This window comes from Diachasma alloeum, unplaced genomic scaffold (genome assembly GCF_001412515.2).
Source record: "Diachasma alloeum isolate Michigan unplaced genomic scaffold, Dall2.0 Dall_scaffold_00760, whole genome shotgun sequence".
NCBI classification, from domain to species: Eukaryota; Metazoa; Arthropoda; class Insecta; order Hymenoptera; family Braconidae; genus Diachasma; species Diachasma alloeum.
In genome coordinates, this window is record NW_021680890.1 from 584,725 (window position 1) to 600,975 (window position 16,251).

The 16,251-nt window shown below is 36.3% G+C and overlaps 1 protein-coding gene across 1 annotated transcript; it reads right to left on the reverse strand.

Annotated features, from left to right (window-relative positions):
- On the reverse strand, positions 1-5,761 carry LOC107044543. The gene is made up of 7 exons (XM_015266459.2): positions 5,584-5,761; positions 5,272-5,499; positions 4,269-5,127; positions 2,277-2,473; positions 2,052-2,188; positions 1,794-1,968; positions 1-1,224 (listed from the first exon to the last, which is right to left on the reverse strand). The coding sequence occupies exons 1-7, from the start codon at positions 5,726-5,728 to the stop codon at positions 374-376; spliced, it is 2,592 nt and encodes an 863-aa protein (XP_015121945.2). The 5' UTR covers positions 5,729-5,761; the 3' UTR covers positions 1-373.
- Positions 5,762-16,251: the final 10,490 nt, after the last annotated feature.

The following is a 16,251-nucleotide window of genomic DNA, read 5'->3' on the forward strand; positions in this document are numbered from 1 at the left end:
TGGCAAACTTTGCGTCGCTAAAACTATATATACTGCTATTGTCATATATTGTTATTTATATAGATATATAAATATATTTATATACTGAATTTACCAGGATCAGGGATGATGTTAGAATTTTGCCATTCTAGATTACTGAGAATCTTCCAATGTAAAAGCACATCAGGGCCTCCAAACCCGATAAAAAAAAAACAATTGCTACCTCATAAAAAATTCACCATTATCGTAATAATTGTCTTAAAATTAATTGGTTAAAAATCAGTCTATATATGCGATTAGAATGATTGTGTCATCATGATAATAAATAAAGTCACTATTGATTATTCACTCATGTCCGCCTCATAATTCAATTATAACTTGTCATTAATTCATCTCAACACTCGAGCTGTTTACACTGCACCCCAAGATCAGTGCAACGGCACTCGAGGCACGGCGTCGAGAGCTCCACAATTATCCTACCAACTCTATACATGCGCCCATAGATATTGCATCCAGCGAGTTTCAATAACCCACCGATAGGCACATTTTCCTTCTCATCTTTATCCTCTCCAGTTGTACTCTCATCCAAGCCTGTTGAACTTTTCAATGTTATGCTTTCCGATATCATCGCCATTTTTAATCCATCATCTGAAAATTCTTTTGAAAGGCCAGTGGTGTCATTTAAAAATATTTCCTCCTCAGCGACAAATATTTTCTCTGTCGATACTTGATTTTTTTTCCATGAGGATGAATTATTTTCGGCTATTGAAATGTCAGCGCTCGTAGAGATTGTCGTATTACTGAGTTTTGGAGGTACAGTGCTATCAGAGAACAGCAAATCTAGCATAGAATCGAATGAAAATACAGCTTCTTCGTTATAATTCGTCCAAGAATTGTTGACAACTTTTATAGTTTTTTCATCAGTAGCAGGGAGCAATGTTTGTATTGAATTTTTTGGATCTTCAGTTGTGATGACTACATCCTCAAATTTATTCACAACTTTGTCCTTAAAGTTTGGCTTCACCAGAGACATTTGGGGCTCAAAAGAGAGGGGAGTGGTGGCAGGAGTGGTTATTCTGTGCTCGAGATAGGGAATCATATCTTCGATGAGGGAAGGCAAATCTGGGGCTGGTTCGGTGCGAATCACATCCCGGAAGGGATCGAAGGAAGTTGGCTCTATATTCAGAGGGGATTTTAGATCATCTCTGTCCAATACCACTGTAGGAGATTCTTCTGCATTCGGGCCTGAAGAGACATCAGACAAACCGAAAAAAAACATTGTATAATTCAACGATGAATATCACGGTTCAACAAAATTCGGACGTATTCGACATCGAAAACGAAACCGTATCCATTTTATAGATATTGTAATGCGGATTTCAAATTTCACTTGAGAAATCTTTCTAGCACGTCTAGTTTTCGAGGAAAAAATGTTGCAATGATGAAAAATGGCTAAAATGAACAATTTAAGCAATTTATAAAAAAATGAATTTGGGCGTATTTTTTCCCAGAAAAAACTATGAGTTAATGAAAATGTGATTTGTTTCGTGGATTCGATTTCATTTCAATTGGTTGAGCCAAAACGAGTGAAAAAAATCCTGAAAAAGTCGAAATTCCATGATTTCTCTTCGGAAATCAAATGATCGCAAGTTAAAATCAGCATCAAAATATGTATAAGTGTATCCAGTATGCATATTAACGCCTTCATTTATTATGAAATTGTTGAATTGGTGAATTTTGTCACTATTCAAAATCATTGTAAAGAACAGCAAACCGCGGCGAATTTTTATTCTCCATCAAAAATATCTTACCACAAACAATTTTGCCGCAGCATTTGATATCGTCCGGAATTCTCTGACACCCGAATTTGACTGGTGAACATTTTTCATCAGAGCAGGAAACTTCTCCATAGTAACAGATGCAAATGATACAATGGCCACTGCTGGGTAATAATTCGCCATGATGATACGGGCGTCCCTCTAAAAGGCACTCTGTCGTAATTTCTGAAAAACCCAATGTCATTGAGTAATAATAAAAGCATTGACGTCGGCGGGGAACGTCAATTTTACTGCATACCCACCATCATTTTTTCGATGAGGATTCGTAATGTCAGCCGGAAAAACTGTGACCCCAGTGCCAATTTCAAGATTCAAATCTGTCGAGTGATATGGACTCTCAAAATACGATGGCTCTCTTGGCACAAATCCCCCTGAACATGACAATTTCATAAAAATAACTTATTACATTTCCAAGACATAAGAAGGAAGGAAAAACAACATCGCACGGATACGACAGACCTTCGGTTTCTACTGGTGGACTGAAACGATTCTCCTGGGTAACTATGTCGTAGAAATTGCCAGGACTACCAACGACGGACACGTCACTTGGTCTTAGCTCTGGTGGAACGCCTACTGAGCCCAAGGGATAAGCTGTTACTGGTGATGTTGATTCTTTATCTTTCACAAGAGCGTCTGCTGCGACAAATGGAATGATTCTGACAGAGACAGAAAGAAGGTAAATTGAATTTCCACTTCTGCAAGTGAATTAGCGTCTTTCAAGTTTTTGCTTCTTTTTCTTTTCAGATGTTTGGGATTTTTAAATTTCATTGATATCATTCAGGGATAGCCATATCCATAAATTATAGTTATTGAAGTAATCGTCAATTTAAATATTCAAATTCAGAATTATTTATTGATCAGTAGTTTAGTTGGGACGATTGACGATTATTTGGATAATCGGAAATCCCTTGTAAGAAATTTAGAATTATTTACTTGATAGAAAACTAGATTAATTTAGATTATCGAGTATTTTACTATTTGTTTAGTCGGAAATTCTTTCGATATTGAAGTATCGTAAGATTGATGGCCATCGCTGATATCATTTATCCCATCAACTGAAGAGTTTCTTTCTTTTTTTTTTCAATTCAAAATTATCAATTTCGAATAATTAGCGAAAGTTCAACGTGGGAATTACTCAGTGCATTGCTTCTTCACTGCACATTCTACCCTCACTCTTTTCCCATACCACACTGCCAACAGCTGCCGGGGGGGTGGTAAACCGCGCGTGGATTAATACGAATTAAGGTCGCAGTGCTAGGAAATTTACGAGGCTCTGCATATACCATATACTCTCTCACGCCCTTTTCGAACGATTATACAATATTTCCCGCTTGAGATACATCGGATTTTGCCACTTTGCTTCCACCGAAAACTACACCGAGTTTGAGCGTTAATGTAAGAGATATAGGAGAGGCCGTATTGGGTAATGCTTGCTAGAGATGAAAATCTAAATGACTAAAATTATGCCATTCCAGAGTGAACGTAATTCTTTCGGGTAAATTTATTGTTTTTCGTTTTCATTTTCACCATGGATAAGACTGTTACACGTCGAAAAATGTTCAGTAAAAATTACGGAACTCACAATTCGCTCACCGATAACGGAATCGACTCAGAAAATTTAAGTGACGGTATCGTAATTTTTCACAGGAGATTCAAATAAAAAATACGGAACGCTCTGAAAAAATTCTGTCACAGTTCCGTAAAATTTTCTACAACCACATTTCGCTTCGGAATTACGCAAAAGATACGTAATTTTGATTGAATATTTCTCTCCGTGTATCGAACGTCCCGAAAAGGGGAAACGCTGAAGCGAAAACGATCGGAGAATCGCGAAATAGCCTGCACTGAAATAAAAACGACAAAGTTCTCAAACTAGTCTTACTTGTGCCAAGAAAATAGTTATTTGAAAATTATCAAAAAAGGATTTTTTTGTGCTAAACATGCAGAGAGTGCGTCGGAATGAAAAATTTTTATCGCAAAAATAGATTTAGTAGTTAAAAAAAAATTGCATTCTCTGTACACGCAAGAAACGTCATTTCTAGCACTACTCCTTCGTTATTCGATACTCCCATACGTATTTTGCTCCCGAAAAATCTTTGTTATCCGCCTCTTGAGCCAAATATTTCGTTGCTTTCGAAAGCAGAACAATTATTCATGTTTGAGACTTTCAAATTCGAACCAAACAAATTCTTTTTTGGCAATTTTCAACTAGCGACAACATGTTTGTTTTTCTCTCAGTGTGGGAAAGGAGGAGTAATTTTTATTAAACCTTTATATTATCCTTTGACCCTGATTCTGACCCTTACGACCCTAAATCTCCGAGGAAATCCTACAAGAAATTCTATAGGAAATCCCATCTGAAAAATCCTACAGATTTTTTTCACACGTGACTCATTGAATACTACCGATTCGTCCCTTATGAATAAAAATGGCCATTGATCGAAAGCTCACCTGACATTCGGTAAAGAAGGGGGCAGTGTAGGTTCACTGTAATCATACTCCTCGTAATCCTGCCCCTTCTTTCTATCTGTAATGTTGACGATTCTCTCGATATCAGGTGGCAAAGGCCTCACCGGATTTCCTGTAATTTTCTGTACCATTTCCACCGAGACATTAGTCTTCAGCGTGACATTCATAACGAGAATATCTCCAGGCATCACTACAGTTCCTTTGACATCTCCTCTAACTTTCTCCCTAACTTGGCCAAAAGTTGTTTGAAAAAGTATCTCCGGATATTCGGTAGTTACATTTCCCTCAATGTTCTCCATCTTTTCTCTTGATTTTGTTTTCACTTCAAGAGTGTCATTGTCATCTTTTACAACGAATTCTGAGGATAAACTTTCAGCTCTCACAGCCGCATCAGACGCATCCTCGTTCATCGCAGTGTAATCAATGACAGTCGTCAATCGATAATCAATAGTCGTGTTACTAGAGCCAGTTGAGATTTCAATGGTACTAGATGTCTCGATAGCTTCATCACTGCTTGTCCAAGATTGGGTGATGCTCTCTGCTGACGCGGTTGACTTGGGATAATCCATGCTCTCAGTGGGAATCTCGTTATCCATCGTCTCAGTCTCATAAGTGACTGTGGACGATGTTACCTCGAGGACAGATATCGTTGAGTCATCCTCGAGGGGTTCTTGAGTTGTACGTAAATCGTCATTTTCACGGTGTGATCTGCCCTCAATAGTTGAGTATCGGGGCTCACTCGGTAGTAGAAAATTGGTCTCTTTACGAAATTTGGCGTAATCTTTGCTAATAAATGCGTACGAAGCGAAATTTTGCCTTGATTTTACGGCAATGCTTCCACCTGACGAGATAAAAACAAATTGATCTGTCTTTCAACGGGGAAAACAAAAAGCAGGAAACGAGGGAATTTCTGCGACAATGGCCTTGAAAATATACTATATTGAATATAATAATTACAGTGAACGGATGTAACGAAACAACTCACTGCAATTGTAGGTCGATGGACAGCATTGTCCTTCACGTACTATGGGTGTGCATCCCTGCAGAGGTGGTGCGCATGCAAGTGGAACACACCGAATACCGCCCATAGCGCAAAAGCAATTTTCACACATTGTCTTCCATTCAATGTCACGTACCATTTCTCCCTCTTCATAACAACGATTACCAATTTTACAACCATTTGCCGATAGTGAAATCGAATGTTGCAGTGAATCTGGGGTGAAAAATTGAAAAAAAAACAAACAAACAAATGGACAATTTAAATGATTTCCAGGGGGGAATTGATTTAAACACTTACGAGTACAATTATATGCAACTGGACAACAGGAGTAGGGGGCGTAAAGTGGCGTGCATCCCCGTAATGGCAATAGACACTTTGGTCTGACGCATCTACGCTCACCAGATATGCAGTAACAATATTCACACCTACGTGAGCCCATCATAGCCGAGCCAGGCGCATAATGAACTCCATCCCAAATGCATCCTTAATCAACATACGTATCCATCAATTAATATTGTGTATACCGTACAGGTGGAAAATTCTCATTGTATCGTTAATTAATTGGAAAAAGTCTAATGAATGTACTATTGCCTTGTTTTATTTTTGTATAAAACGTTAGTATTAAAAACAAGCGGGGGCCAAGTCTTTGTGTCAGAAGGCATGTGACCGATGCTTCATGCGTTATCTGTCTTTTTAATTTTTTATGTCTACCGATTCCAGTGGTAGTGAGCTTCCGAATGGATCCGCAGAAATTTTATTTTTTGATTGAAAAAAAATGTTTTTCTTGAAAAAATCTGATCCTCGAAACGTTTGACGTTCTAAAATAGAGAATTAAATCAGTAGCGAAGCGGTAAACCGGGTTAAGTCGTTTTTTACTATTGGCTAGTTTTTGACGAATATCTCGGAATCTAAAAGAGATAGAAAGATTTTTGTCATGACCTTTTTTGTAGAGCCAATAGAGCGTTATAAAAAAAGTCATGAGAAAAATTTTGCTATCTCTCTTAGATTCCGAGATATTCAGCAAAAACTGGCTAATAGTCAAAATCGACTTAACTCGGTTTACCGCTTCACTACTGAAATGTCGGTTTTATCCAGTGGGATAGGCATATCTACTCGATAGGCATATCTACTCGATCCAAATCAATGATAGAACAACGATATGTCATTTTCAGCTAAAACCGTTTTTTACATCAATTTGTAATAATTTTTGGGTTTATGTAGACAATTAATATTTTATTTCGTGAAATCAGATGAGTTGAACATTATATAATTTACCTTAATTATTTATTTGAATATTCGGAATGAAGAGGTCACAATTTTCTAGTTTGGACGTACACACAGACATTCTCTAACAGCATCATACACGGAGAGAAATATTCAGTAAAAATTACGGAACTCACAACTCACCGATTACGGAATAAAAAAATTTTTTTTAAATGAAAATAAAAATTTGGGAACGCTCCGGAAAAATTCTGTGACAGTCCCGTAAAATTTCCTACAACCACATTTCGTTTCGGAATTGCGAAAAAGATACGTTATTTTTATTGAATATTTCTCTCCGTGTATCTCGACGTTTTATGACATTCTAAGTCATTTCCACGCAAAATGACAGAATCGAAAAATTGACCAATTACAAAGTTTCGATTCGGAAGCGAAAAGCACGGTGGCAAGTATCTGTCATGAAGGTTTCGGTGTCACGTAGAGTAATTTTCCCCGAGTTTGTCGTTTGATAAAGAGGCAGTCGGGGCAATGGGGGTATGAAGGAACAGAGGGAGTTAGAAGTGTGGTTGGGAAAGGTGAAAGATAGATAGAGTTCAGTGTGATGGGTGCCGTATCCTAATTACAACGACCCAAGGGAACAGGAGAGCCAGCCAGCGGTTTTTGGGGAGGTGGGTGGCGACACGGACCATTAGTTGGTAGAAAATTAACTACTCTACTAGTGTCTAGCATAGCAGCTGAGTATAAGCGTGAATGTTGGCCCTGCACACGCCAACTTGTGTCAAAATTACGTAGCGTATTCATTAATATCCCTTTTTTTTTCATTCGAAAATCTCTCGAAACTCGCTCCTCAGGAATGACAGCAGCAGTTAGGGAGGCGATGATTGACAGTTGGACTTTATGGGAGTATTTTTAGCGACAGAGAAGAAAATTTAATAGAAAAACCTATCGAATTCGTTGGAAAATTCTATTGAATTTCTGTTGAACTGTTCTATTAGTTTTTGGCCGATTCCATTGAAATGTTAAATAGAAAATATTCAGTAGAAAAAGTCAATAGAATTCAATTTTTCTATATAACTTATTCTATTGAGATATTTTCTATAGAATTTCCTCGGCTCAAATTTTCCAAGTTTTTTCGTTTGATTTTCTTAATGAGAAGAAAAGAAAAATAGAGCTGACATGAAACTTCGTGAGTCCGTCAATAATGATAAAACGCAAAACCGATATATTATTTCGCGTCAATCCGATCAATAATTTTCCAGAAAAATGAAAAAAAAACGTGAATTTTAGCCGAAAGGGTGTAGTATTATACATCCTCAAAGTTTGGAAAAACTATTTCCTTTCAGTAGAAAATTAAAAACTCGTAATAAAAATTTTTACCACCATTTTTGAGGTCGGCTTGAGTATTTCTCATCCGTGATATTTCTCTCTTATCTGGAAACATAAAAGCAATCCAGTGTTCACGATAGAGTTTCATTGACTTTAATTAAAATACTTACGGTAATCATCGCAAATGAGCTCAGCGCAGCATGCATTCTCATGGGGAATTCTTGTTGTACAGCCAGATGGCAGTGGATTTGGTATACGTGGACAGACACGTAAACGACATCTTAGGGAGCCTTGATAGCAAGAACAGTGGAGACAGGGCTCACTTGTATTTACGGATGAGGACTCCTGGTAGCGTTTACCATCGTATCTACAACCTAATTTTTTATTTATTTATTTATTTACTAACATTCAATGAGCATTTAAAAATTAACGTACACATCGGGGGCTTTGAGTGAAATACATGACGAGTTTTACCTCGCGCATTCGACTCTTGAAAAAAATTTCAATATTATTTCACTGGATTAATGTGAAAATCCTCGTCAAAAGCTCCTCATTATATTTCCCACTGGCATTTTTTTTCACCTCTTTCCAGCTATTTTCAATGGCAAAAGGGAATTTTCATGTTTTTCTTCTCTCTTTAGTTTTAAAAAAATCAAAATCATTTGCAGGTTCCAATGAACTCTCCTCTAGTATTTGGAATTGCAAATCCACCCAATTATTCTAAAACAAAATCCCACCTCCTTTAACTCGAGAAAATGAAACAACAATAAAACTGCAAGGTCTGAGTGTTCTTTCACGATCGAACACAACTCCTAAACGAGTCTGGGGAGATGTCAGAGAGGTGGGGGACATTAAACGAGAGAGTCGAGTCGAGTCAAGCAGCGACAATTAACGCAATACAATTAACGATTAATTGCTGTCTCTTCTCCTTGAGTGTAGACGAAAAACCTAGGGACAATAAAGAAAAAAGTGAGCAAAAAACAGGAAAGACCAAATAATGATTGATAATGGGGGAATAAAACATGAGATTCGATAGGCAATCTGCTCTTCCGTTGTTTTACAAGTGTTGATTTTCCTCAAAAACTTTCATCTCATAATTTGGTGAATTGAGAGGCATTAAAATTCATGAGAAAATGCTATTACACAGAATACCTCCAACGTCGGAAATAATAATTAATTCCAAGAGAGTAAAGCAAACAGATGGATACACATCTCAGCCATAATAGTCAGTAGCAGTTGAGATAAATCGACACAAAGTTTCCAACAGTCACCAGACAAGAGTAAAGGTTGAATCTCCCTTACGTCTGAATAATTCCCTGGATCCTTCCATCCCTCCAGTACTAGCTCCCAACCCCATCCCTTCCCCATTGTTTCAGTCTGTTCAAGTAGTTTGTTGCTAATTTAATAATACCCAACAATTCGCCGAGACAGGGTGGAATGAGTGGACGAAAAAGAGAAGACGGAGAAGTGGATGGTCTTGAAATAACTTTCCAGCAATTGTGTATTGAAATTATGTAATTGAAATTATGATGAATTTGAGGGAAAAAATAAGTTGTTTGTTAAAAATAAAATTATCTTATAACTCACTGAGTCATTGGGCAACCGAGGAAACTCTTAACAATAAATCCCCACTCGCAATTTCAGAGGAAGTGGAAGTAAAAAAGTTTTAATGATAATAATTCTATTTCTTCAAGATCGCGATGAATAATCGAGATAAATGGCATTGCGACGAGTTACCTACTGGCATGGAATATTTCGGAACAGGTCCAGTGATTATTTCTATTTTTCTTTCACTGCATTTCCTGTGTGTCGACGAGTAATTGAGTGAAATGAGGTTTTAAGCAGTAATTAGCATTGGTAATTTTCTCAGCATTCTAATGGGACCATTTGCTACCCTCTCTACTCCTTATGAGAAGAACACACTCTCCAGACTTGTGAAAAAAAACGAGTGGGAAATTGCTCTTGTATTGTGTATAGTATAGTTATTTTTGATAATAAATTAGCAATATGCTTGCGAATGGTTATTTTGCACATAATTTCCGTCTATCATGTGTAATTCATTGTTTATTTCGTTTTATTCAATTGAGTAAGACTTCCTTTTATTTAATTTTGTTAGATTTTCAACGAGATGCACCGATTTTTTCGATGTTTTTTTAGATCGTGATGATCTTTCCAAAATAATTCTCGAAGAAACGGCTTTTTTGCTAATTTCATTGATTTTCCACGAATTGTAATTTCGGTTTGAATTATGAGTATCGTACCAAGATTTATTAATAACGCAACCCCATTAAATGGTACTTCCCACGGTTAAAGAGATCGTATTCCTTGAAACTTGAAAATATTATAAAATCAAGCTCATAAATCAAGTCAATTTATCCATGGCATTGCATCGAATATTCCATCGCGTGTTCAGACTAAATCAATTATTGCCCCCTTGGATTTTGAATTCAAAGAATCGAGAGCATGTTTCAATTACCACGAAACTATAAGCATGTGTCCGTTTGTGTTGATAAAATGAAATTAATAAAGAGCGGGCGAATCAAATTCAATAAATAAAAGAGTTGGTAAATGAACACCTGCGAGTGCAATACGTTATATTGCGCATGGTGATAAGGCTTTTTTCTTCTCTCATTTCTCGTTTCTGATTCTAATTAAAGTTTCACGGCGCAAAGTTAGTCTCATTATCACCGATCCACCTTCATTTTTCTCAAATGAATCTCCGTGAAAACCAACTTTTTGGCTCTTTTAGTTTCATCCTCCTGTAAATTGTCAATTACAATCTATGAAAATGTACGTTTACTGGTAATGCCTCTGTGAGATGTTTTTTTATCGGAAATTTCTTGCTTCACAATTGATCCTGAATAGAATGAATTCTACTGGTGAAATCGATAGTTCCCAAGAGATATTGAGGATTAAACGATTAACCCACTTGAATGGTCATTCTTTATTTTTTTTATTTTTTTCCCCAAAATATATGTCTGGAACAATCGAGATTAAGCGGGGATTTGCCACATCTCTTTTATCCCAATAATATTTTTTAGTCAGAGGTCAATGCACGATATTATGATGAATGTAACCCCTGGCCATAAATTTCATCAGTCGCTATTGTGTCACGTCACGGGGATCACACGACTATGACAGAACATTCTTCTCTCATTTTTGTAATTTTCCTTTTTTTTCGCTTGTGTGTGTGTGTGTGTTTCAAGCCATTTTATTTTCATGACGTTTTATTTACGACTGCGGTCATCAACGCTCCCCGAAGACTAACTGTGCCCAGTGTATATAGATTCTGCTTCCGACGTTGGAATTCATCGGCGCAACGATTTGCACATCCCACGCATCACAGAATTTCTACCTCCCCTGTTGCATCGTTAAATTAGTCTCATGTGGTTATGAAATTCATGACGACTGCAAATATTTAAAAGAAAATTTATATTATTACTTGAGAAAAGGCCCATAAACATTTTTTAACCATCCGTTCTTCGGATCTTCTACTGTTTGCATTTTTTTTATTTTTCTGTTTTACACTCTCACTCTTTCCTCTGGGAAATAATGCGATTATTCCAGATAGAATGGCAAAATTATTGTTTTTCTACTTATTCATTTTCGAAGCAGCGCAATACAGCAGGCATTAAAAAATTCAATAGAAAACCTAGCGAATTCGCTAGAAAATTCTATTGGAATTCTACTGAAAAATTCTACTTGTTTTTTGCGCTGATTCTATTGCATATTTAATGGGAAAAAGTCAATATATTTTTAATTGTTTTTCGAATTTTTTCCTTGAGATTTTCTCTGTTAGAATTATAGGGCGCAAATTTTCCAAGTTTTTTCCGCTGGATTTTGTTTTGTTTTGCATTACAGAATCCGAGTGGAATAATCTTGGAAAATTGATGCCCAAGCAATCTTGTAGAAAAAATCGCTATACAAAAATTTCAACAGAAATTCGTTATCTGTTTTTCGTATCGAATATCCAATAGAATCAGCGCAAAAACAAATAGAATTTTTCAATAGAATTTTAATCGAATTTTCCAGCGAATTCGCTAGATTGTCTATTCAATTTTTCACACGTGGCAAAAGTATTTAAGTATTTTTTCCATACAAAAATCTATCAAAACAGCACAATTACTATTATTACAGAAGAATTTTCGAGCGACTCCTCCTTCGGTTCATGTTTTTCATCTTTCATAAGAATTATGAAAAGATGGAATGATAAATCACGTGAAAAAGGAGAAAATTTGCGGAATAATGAAGAACAGCTAAGTGTCACGGAGCTGAGAGCTTATACGTAGTCGATTATGGACCAATAATGGCAGTAAAACCCATGAATAATATTAGTCAAGTTTTTTGTCTCGCGAATTTGCATACAAAAAAGACGGCTTTTTCTCCTTTGAGACTCTCTCCAAAGTTTTAAGAATAGAATTGACGAGGACGGGCTATGAATGTTGCAACCATCGCTTATCACACGTTAAAAAAACTAATAGAATTTAAAATTACGAGAGGGAAAATAATTGCCAGAAAGACTAATTTTCGTGGCTGTTTATTATCAATATCTCGAGAAAATTAGGCGAGGCGAGAACAATCCAAAGAATATATTGACAAGAAAAAGTCTCAGAAAAAGCATTTTCCGCGTCGGAGGAATAATCAATAACGCGTGAGTACTTGAGACTGTCGTTGAACTTTCATATTGAAATTGCATGAGATGGAACGTGGGTGGTTCCGAGGAAAAATCAAGCTACAAGAGGAAGAGAAAGAAACACAAAAACGTTACACCGGCGAGGCCTTGCCAGGGCCAGAATGATTTTTTTACTTTTTCAGGCGGACTCCGATGAATGGACCGGAACAGGTTCTGAGTCTTATGCAATAATAAATGAGCATTATGACGTTCGCCTTGCGTTCACCGCCCTTCTAATTGGCATGTAGAATGCATCTTGGAAATTGATGATTTCATAATTTTTTTTTAGAATCAATTATCTGACCTATATAGGAGAGAATTTTATCAAATGAAGAACAGAGAGAATAAAATCTCTGACAATAAACCGCTTCTCAATCACTTCCCACCAAATTACCACCAAAAAGAGGGAAAAAATTGTTTTTTTTTCTTTCCCCCGCTCTTCAAATATTGAGTCTGTTGGCGTAATTTTCGACTGTGTGGTCAAGCATTTAACACCCGCTTTTTCTGCACGAAAGAGTGGAACCGGACAAGATAAAAAAATATTAAAGTCTGTACCGTTCTCTGTTATTCCGGACTGGTCGTCTGACTCCTCATTGCTAATTACTCGCGCCAAGAAATGTATTGTTTAATGGGGGGAAAAAAGTGGTGCGAAAAAATGTCACGACTATAGTGGGTGGAAAGCTTTGATTACTCTTCTTACAGTTTGTTATATATCTGTCACTTTTTATTTGCCAAATTATTGATGAAGCTGAAACGAAGGCGAATCTAGGGGTGTACAAAGGGTTTTTTTAAGTAATGTACAAACTCTTTTACAATTAAAAAACATTTGGACATGTGATTATTTGACTCTCCTACACTCAAATATCTCCTAAATTGAATTTTCCATTGACGATTATTGTTTTGTCTAATATTTTGATACGAAACAAATTCTGGCAATTTTCAACTAGCGATTATGTTGGCCCAAACAAGATTTATTTGACAACGTGTTTGTTTTTCTCTCAGTGCAGAAAGAAAGTTGTCAATCAAAGCCTCTGGTTTTGACCCTCTTTTTTCAACTTCCAATTTTAACCCTTATATTCTAACAGTTAGTGCCTGAAATATCCATCCCCCATTCGAGGATAAAACATACTTGCATCAAGTATATTCTACACTTGATTGCGGTTTATGCATATGCTTGATTCCAGTATAAAATATACTCTATTCGGCTACACTGAGAAAAAAATTATTTCTTCTAAAAATTCATTCTGAATATTCTGGGAATCGAGTCATGCCCAGGTGAATCTAATTAGCTTTCAATTATGACAACCATGTTGCTCTAGAGGACAACTGTTGCACATAACTTTGGATGAACTCCTCCATTGACTATTCATTTTTCCTAAACTTCTCATTTTCTATAGAATCTCGCTCAATTTTTTCATATTCATAATTATTGAGGGAATTCACTCAAGATCATAACTAGCGTGATCGTCTTCTAGAGTAATATAATTGTCATAATTACAGATACATCCTAATGAGAATTGCCTGGGAATGCCTCGATTGGAAATACACGATATTGAAAAAATAAATAATTCTCTCAACTAAATGGATATTGGGTACAAATAATTTGTTTTCTCACAGTATCCATTTTTTCCGTGAACTTTGAATTGTAAAATAAATGTTAGAGATTACATGCCTGGTTTTGTTTGTTGATATCTTCCCGAAATCTCCAGAACGCCAAACAAAAGTAGAAAGATTATGCATGGTAGAATCCTCATTCTCAATGTTGTTTTTTTCTTTTTTCACAATTTTCACTTCAATTCATCCGCGAAAAATAAAATGTCAGTTTTATTGATTTCCCGGAGACATCTGTTTAATATGAATTCCTCTCTGTCTTCAATATTTGAGAAAGAAAATTGGTTTGAGATTTGAAATGGTGTGTGGAGGTCTGTTCCCCTGCGTCTTTCACCTGACTCGTGCCACAGTCAACTCTTCTTGTATTTCTTCTATCCTTTTACCACTACCTCCTTCACTCGGCTTTTAGCGAACCCCTCCCTTATGTACCTCAGCTTTACAGTTCCAGTCATAAGGAACGCACGTGTGCACATTGATTGAGCTGAGCATTCATATGTCCGCCACTGTCCGCTTATAGGTTTTTTCATCTAAAATTAATTAACAATTGAACATTTTTTTCCAATATAAGAAGTTGAAGCTAGTGAATACCTGGATAGTTAGGTGCGTGGAAAGGGATTAACTGCTTCTCAACCTTTTGAATAATTATTAAATAATGAAGGGTCAACAATAACATGTCTACTGAATTTTGAATTTAGCGTATACTAATATAGTTTAGAAATATATTAACCGTCGTGGCGCTACCCTTAAATCCCTTAAATCATTATGATACTATGGATTTAAAAAGATCGTTAATTTCTTATCTCTTCTTGAGATAAGGGAGGGTGGGGCAAAACGGCCCCCCTTCAATTGTCAATAACTTGTGAATGACATTGTGAAAATTCCCAGTTTCAACTTCATTTTGAAGATAATTTTTCATTCTTCAAAACGAGCTTTAACTCATCCCAATCGGATTATTGAATCGGAAAATATTGACGATTGAAGGGGGCCGTTTTGCCCCATCCTTCCCTACATTTGATTCGGAGAAATCCAACTTCTCTAGAAATAAAATTCCTTTTATTCGTCGCAATAATGAGACTATTTGATGTTTTTCTAGCCAAAAGTTTGCCAACTCCAGAAATTCGTTGGTTTACTCAAAAATCAAAATTATTCTCATGACTAAATACGTTGTTATCTCAATCAACACGATCATACGGTGTTCCAAGTAAATTATAATTGAAGTGAGCATTTCGCACGGCGAATCAGGATGAATATTGTTACGCGGAAAAAGCTCTGAGATTGTAGTAAGATGTCGTTGAGTTTTTTTTTTTTTATTGTTTTAGAGTGTTGAAACCCTTATATTAGGTTCTTTACACTTTCATATATTAATCAATATTAATTCAATTACGTCTTCTTATTACACATTACTTAGATTAAACCTGGATTTTACAGTCTTTTAGGTATTTGCATATTTCTTCTATGTATTTAAAATCTGTCGCATTTACAAATTTTCTTGTGTTGAAGGGCCTAGTACACGTTGTTTTATTCAGTCTCTCTAAAAGTTTGTGTCTTTGTTGTTCGTACCTGGAGCAGTGCCACAATATGTGTTCGAAGGTTTGGCTTTCTGCTCCACACGGGCCTCCGGGATCATTGGTGATGTCGTTGAGTTGAAAGAAGGTTATATTTCTTGACTAAAAAAATTGCATTAGTTTACAATAACAGAATCACAGATTACGGCAATTACATATTTTTTGCAGTCAATTGTCAATTGATGATTCTAACAGCAGTACTCAATGAATTATTCAACTTTCATTAATTATACAATACATTAATGTATCTTCATTCAAGTTGAAGTGGCAATTACCAAGTATTTCGCTCAACCTCTTTCACATTAATTCTGTCAAGTTGAAGTTCATGGAAGGGGTCAAGAACCTCTTGAGAAGATGACAACCAAGTTCTATTACACCGAAGATGAGATTAGATAGACAGATTAGAGAAGAGGAAACATATTGAGTGGTTTCCAACACATTATGAAGAGATCCTTGAGAATGATGGAGGATAGCTAATTGTGATGTCGATATTGTTTGAGAGACACAAACCATTTATGGTTAGTTAGATGTTCATCTGGTTTTACTCTTCATTCTCGCTAGAGCCAAGAC